The 6,913-nt window shown below is 36.1% G+C and overlaps 1 protein-coding gene across 1 annotated transcript in view; it reads right to left on the bottom strand.

Moving 5' to 3' along the window:
• Window positions 1-280: 280 nt before the first annotated feature.
• LOC309665281 (serine/threonine-protein kinase MRCK alpha-like) overlaps window positions 281-6,913 on the bottom strand; it is a gene marked incomplete at its 3' end in the record, with an annotated part of 49,153 nt that continues 42,520 nt past the window's right edge. The window contains exon 10 of the mRNA XM_082478916.1: window positions 281-387. Coding sequence (XP_082335042.1) covers window positions 281-387 — 107 coding nt within the window. The remainder of the gene's footprint in view (window positions 388-6,913) is intronic.

Raw genomic sequence — 6,913 nt, 5'->3', positions numbered from 1 at the left:
AGTAACATCTATAATGTATGATATAAATATTCATATTATATTATCTATATAAATAAATAGTACATTTATTTATATCATGATAATCCTACCTTATATAGTGCAACTAAATATCACAAAATAGCTCTTGTACTAGTAAAAAAATTAACCCATGTGGGTTTTGGTGGTTATTTTCACTCTTAGCTAAGCCTTCAAATCACCAAGTACACATTAGTAAGTCCAGCAAAGGCACAATTGAGTTTCCATTTTCAGTCAGTAATTCATCAGTCACATGATCTCAATGTCAAATCACCTTCTTGAGGGGGATGGTTTGGATCCATTCCATGGAGTTCACATCAATGATATCCACTGCATTTTCACTGTACACTGAGAGATATGGGGCATTGTAACCTGGGAAAAGGAGAGGAGGTGACAGCAAGCATGGGGTTCATGATTCATTTTTTAATTGGAATTTTTATTAGGATAATTATAGATTCACATGCAGTTGTAAGAAAAACACAGAAAGATCTCTTGCATGCTCTGCTCAGTTTTCCCCAATGTAACATTTTGCAAAGCTAGCATACTGACATTGATAGAGCTGACCTATCCATCTCAGGCAGATTTCCCCACTTTTACTAGCACTCATGTGTGTGTCTGTTTGTATGTGTGAAGGTATATACAATTATATCACCTGTGTAGGTTCAGGTGTTCACAGCCACAGTCAAGATACAAAATAACTCCAAGGATCCCTCATCATGCCTTTTTATAATCTCACTCACCTCCTTTCCATCCTCCCCTCCTTCCTTAATCTCTGGGAATCAGTATAATCTGTACTCCATTTCAAAAATTTTGTCATTTCAAAAATGCTATATGAAAGGAATCAATTTCCTCTAAGATCAGGAACAAAACAAGGTTGTCCACTCTCACCACTATTATTCAACATAGTTTTGGAAGTTTTAGCCACAGCAATCAGAGAAGAAAAAGAAATAAAAGGAATCCAAATTTGAAAAGAAGACTTAAAGCTGTCCCTGTTTGCAGATGACATGATACTATACATAAAGAATCCTAAAGATGCCACCAGAAAACTACTAGAGCTAATCAATGAATTTGGTAAAGCAGCAGGATACAAAATTAATGCACAGAAATCTCTTGCATACCTATACACTAATGATGACAAATCTGAAAGAGAAATTAAGGAAACACTCCCATTTACCATTGCAACAAAAAGAATAAAATACCTTGGAATAAACCTACCTAAGGAGACAAAACACCTGTATGCAGAAAACTATAAGACACTGATGAAAGAAATTAAAGATGATACAAACAGATGGAGAGAATTACCATGTACTTGGATTGGAAGAATCAACAGTGTGAAAATAACGATACTACCCAAAGCAATCTACAGATTCAATGCAATCTCTACCAAACTACCAATGGCATTTTTCACAGAACTAGAACAAAAAATTTCACAATTTGTATGGAAACACAAAAGACCCCGAATAGCCAAAGCAATCTTGAGATAGAAAAACAGAGCTGGAGGAATCAGGCTCCCTGACTTCAGACTATACTACAAGGCTACAGTAATCAGGACAGTATGGTACTGGCACAAAAACAGAAATTTAGATCAATGGAACAGGATAGAAAGCCCAGAGATAAACCCACGCACGTATGGTCACCTTATTTTTGATAAAGGAGACAAGAATATACAATGGAGAAAAGATGGCCTCTTCAATAAGTGGTGCTGGGAAAACTGCACAGCTACATGTAAAAGAATGAAATTAGAATACTCCCTAACACCATACACAAAAGTAAACTCAAAATGGATTAAAGACCTAAATGTAAGGCCAGACACTATAAAACTCTTAGAGGAAAACATAGGCGGAACACTCTTTGACATAAATCACAGCAAGATCCTTTTTGACCCATCTACTAGAGAAATGGAAATAAAGACAAAAAAAAACAAATGGGACCTAATGAAACTTAAAAGCTTTTGCACAGCAAAGGAAAACATAAACAAGACGAAAAGACAACACTCAGAATGAGAGAAAATATTTGCAAATGAAGCAACTGACAAAAGATTAATCTCCACAATTTACAAGCAGCTCATGCAGCTCAATATCAAAAAAAACCAAACAACCAAATCCAAAAATGGGCAGAAGACCTAAATAGGCATTTCTCCAAAGAAGATATACAAATTGCGAACAAACACATGAAAGGATACTCAACATCACTAATCATCATTAGAGAAATGCAAATCAAAACTTTAGTGAGGTATCACCTCACACCGGTCAGAATGGCCATCATCAAAAAAATCTACAAACAATAAATGCTAGAGAGGGTGTGGAGAAAAGGGTGCCCTGTTGCACTGTTCGTGGAAATGTAAATTGATACAGCCACTATGGAGAACAGTATGGAGGTTCCTTAAAAAACTAAAAACAGAACTACCATATGACCCAGCAATCCCACTACTGGGCATATACCCTGAGAAAACCATAATTCAACAAGAGTCATGTACCACAATGTTCATTGCAGCTCTATTTACAATAGCCAGGACATGGAAGCAACCTAAGTGTCCATCAACAGATGAATGGATAAAGAAGATGTGGCACATATATACAATGGAATATTACTCAGCCATAAAAAGAAACGGCATTGAGTTTTTTGTATTGAGGTGGATAGACCTAGATCTGTCATACAGAGTGAAGTAAGTCAGAAAGAGAAAAAGAAATACCGTATGCTAACACATATATATGGAATCTAAAAAAAAAAAAAAAAAAATGGTTCTGAAGAACCTAGGGGCAGGACAGGAATAAAGACACAGAGGTAGAGACTGGACTTGAGGACACGGGGAGGGGGAAGCATAAGCTGAGACGAAGTGAGAGAGTGGCATAGAAATATACACACTACCAAATGTAAAATAGATAGCTAGTGGGAAGCATCCACATAGCACAGGGAGATCAGCTCAGTGCTTTTTGACCTCCTAAAGGGGTGGGATAGGGAGGGTGGAAGGGAGAAGCAAGAGAGAGGAGATATGGGGATATATGTATATGTATAGCTGATTCACTTTGTTATAAAGCAGAACTAACACACCATTGTAAAGCAATTATACTCCAATAAAGATGTTAAATAAATAAATAAATAAATGGAATCATATGGTATTCATGATTAATTATATCTGCTACGCCCAAATACATTATAAAAACACCTTCAGAGTGGAATCCAAAGAGAATCCCATAATAATATTATAATTATCAAAATCTTTTTTTTGATACACAGGGTTAACATAAATTAAAATGGCACATAAATGATGCACATGGGTCCAATTATATAGTACAACACGTATGTAAAATCTGACAAAAATCTTTCTAACACCTACATCTAACAGCAGCTTTTTTAAGAAATTCCATAACATTTCAAAATCTGTGGCTCCTAAACCAGGTCAACTTCCAAAAAGAATATGGTGTAAGATTAGAAAAGTATATCTGGGGAGTGAAATTAATGAACAAAGCAGAAAGAACTTCCAGCCAGTAACATTTTTGGAACTTTCCACTTTATTAATAATAACCTCTTATGGCTCCTAAATACTCACCTCAACATGAATATGTCTCCCCATTAAAGCAACAGCAATATAATTAACAACACTTCCTACACTCATGTTGTGCCACTCTTTCTTTTTTCCTGTGGCCAACTCTTGAAAGTGTCATTTACGTTTCACATCCTCCACTTCCCAGCCCTACTGACACCCAGTCCATGGCAATCTGACTTGTGTCTTAACCCATCCATTAAAACTGCTCTCACTACAAGTCATTAACTGTCAATTATTCCTAAAACCAACAGACATGTTTCAGTCTCTGTCTTACTTGAAAGCTCAGCGATACTTGCCTCCTACAATTCTCCCTCTCAGTTTCCTTTGTGGGCTTCTTGCCCTCCGACCACCTCTCTAATATTTATGTTTCTTGGTCCTCTGGCCTATGTCCTATTCTCTCTCACTTTGTTTACTCTCGCACTGGAAGTACAAACTCAGCATGTCCAAGGAACCAGGCTGATAATGCCAGAAACTAGTCATTGATTTTAGCTTTACCACAAATGGGATGGCCAGACATTGTGTGCTCTGATGTGTTCAGTGTGACATACAAAACTAGTAAGAAATTACTCTTATTAGAAGCCGTTAATGATCATTTTCAGTTGTAGGAAATTCAGGACATAGAGGAAGAAGTTAGAAAGCACCACGAGGAAACAGACAGATCTAGATTGTAGAACATCCTACAGGAGAGCAAATCAGTGGTGTGGAAAACCACTCAGGATTAGAAGATATTTAAGAGTTAACCACAACATGCCATGTGTGGACCATTTTTGGATTCTGATTCCAAGAAATACACTGTCAAAAGAGATGTCTTTATGATAATCAGCAATATTTTAATATGGACTATTGGATAGTAAAAAAGAATCATTGGTAATTTCTTCAGAGGTGGTAATAGTTTTATGAGAAAATGACCATATTTTTAGAGATGTATGTTAAGGTGTGTAGAGGTGGAATGAAAATAATGTTTGGGATTTTATTTCAAATACTTCAACGACTCAACAAAAAAGAAAAAAATTAAGTTATCATATTCCTTCCTCCTCTGCCCATCTGAATCTGTCCCACCTTGTGTTTTATTATCTCAGTAATATCAGTGGCATCACTCATTTGCTCAACTAGGAAATCCTGATTCTCTGGTCCCTGAGCTTCCACTTCTAATCAAAGCTTTGTAAAGCAAAGTTTTGTCAATTATATCTCCTCAATATCCCTCAACTTGTCTCCTCTCTATCCCAACTGTCTCTACCGTACATAATTTTAATCCACAATTTCTACAATGACCTCCTAGTTGGTCTCTTGGGCTCCAGTCTGATCTCTCGTTTATCGTTTACCTCACCACTAGAGCCTAGGGATTTTTCTGAAGTGCATCTCTAACCATGTCAGTGCGTCTGTGATCTGGCTCATGAGAACTCCTCCAGTCCCATTTCTCAAACTCTTATCTTGAACTCCATGTCTGAAACAGTGACCTTATTATAGTTCCTCACAAAATGCAGTATCAATGGCCTTTTCCAGTTATGACAGAGTTGTCTGCTATTGGAATTACCCTCCCACCATCAATAATTATAAAATGGACATAAAAATATAAAAATGGACAAGTCATATGAAATAACTGTTTTTAGGCATTAGTTAGTAGACAGCACAGGACTGCCATTCCTAAAAGAAGATAAATATATAAGGTGGGTCCCACATTCTGCTGTTTCTCTGCCTAACGGAAATCTCCAAAACTGCTATGTAGGAAAATGGAACCCAAGCAGAGAGTTGAAGTTTTGCCAGGCAGAGGAAACAGATTCTAATGTGTCTGGAATTTGCAAGGCAGAGTACACAGAGGAAAGAGCCACAAAGAAAGGTGTCCCAGAAATCTGCACAGCTGTTCCCTCGAAGTTCCTGGCCAAATCCAAAACTGCACACAGACAGAGCAAGATTCCACAAGACTCACGCAGAGCATTGAGAGTGAACAGAAATTTCATAGGTAGTACAGTGCTGGAAAGACATTAGATTTCTGAACCAGACAGAGTAGAGAGACGTTGGTGAAAACCCTAGGCATTCAGTTGAGACCCAGAAAGGCCATTCTTTGGGCATGAGGACTAGAAGAAAAGCCAAAATAGGCCCGCCCTAACAAAGTCTAATTCCAAGCCTCAGCAAAACTAAAGTGATCCATCAATAGGTTAATTGTCTGTCAGAACAAAGCACACAACACTCTCTAGAGAAATACATAATATAACCCAGAGTCCCTGTATCATAGCATTCATAATGTCCAGCAAAGATAAAAAAATAATAAGACTTGTAAAAAAGCAGGAAAATAACAGCTTTAATCAAAAAAAAAAAAAAATTCAGTAGAAGCAGACCCATAGAGGCCATATGTTGGAATAATTATAAATAATTGTATAAATAGTTTAAGACTGTGAAAAAATATAAACAAATTGGCAGAGAGGAGAAATCCAGCAAAGAAATAGAAATTTCAAAAAAATACTTGAAATTATAGAACAGAGGAATATAATACCTGAAATGCTTAAAAATCCCTGGACAAACCAGGGGTAAAAGATCGGTGAAACTGAAGATACAATCAATATAAATTATCTAAACTGAAGTAAAGAAGGAAAAAAAGATTTTTAAAAAACAGAGCCTCAACGATTTGTGGAACAAAGTCAAGAGGTCTAATATACATGTAATTGGATCTCCAGAAAAGAGAAAATAGGTTAAAAAAATTTTTAGAAAATATAATGCCTAAAAATTTTCCAAAATTAATGAAAGATATCAATCTTCAGATCCAAAAAGTCCTGAAAATCCCCAGCAGAATATATACAAAGAAAATCACATGTAAGCACATCACAGTCAAATTGCTGAAAACCAAAGATAATGAGAAAATCTTAATGTCTGCCAAATAGAAAAGACAGAGGGAACAACAATAAAAATGGTTGATTTCTCACTGGAAACAATGGATACCAGAAGAAAATAGAATGACATTTTTTAAGTGCTGAAAGAAAAAAACGCTTCTCGCTTTTTTAGTTGGCCTTTCCAGACTCACCAGTTTAGATTGTGTCCCTCGTACGTGCTCCTGTAGAATACTGTACTCCCCTATCACAGCACTTGCTTAATTATTGATCTCATATCATGATTATAATCTCAATAAAGATACAGACTATTTCACCATGTTTAATATTGTGCCCTTAACTTTTAGCATAGTAAGTTCATATTAAGTGCTCAATTACTATTCTCTAAGTGAATAAAAAATGCTATATTAAATTTATAAAATGATGGCCTGCATCAATGAAATATCAAATAGGCTAAAATTATTTAGGAACATTCTATGTAGACTTTACATAAGCTAAATCTAAAAGGCAAAAAGTAATCTACTTAGTA

This window comes from Balaenoptera physalus (genome assembly GCF_965194825.1).
Source record: "Balaenoptera physalus genome assembly, contig: SUPER_7_unloc_3, whole genome shotgun sequence".
NCBI lineage: Eukaryota > Metazoa > Chordata > Mammalia > Artiodactyla > Balaenopteridae > Balaenoptera > Balaenoptera physalus.
The sequence above is the reverse complement of the archived record's forward strand: the minus strand, read 5'-3'. Positions and strand labels throughout refer to the sequence as shown.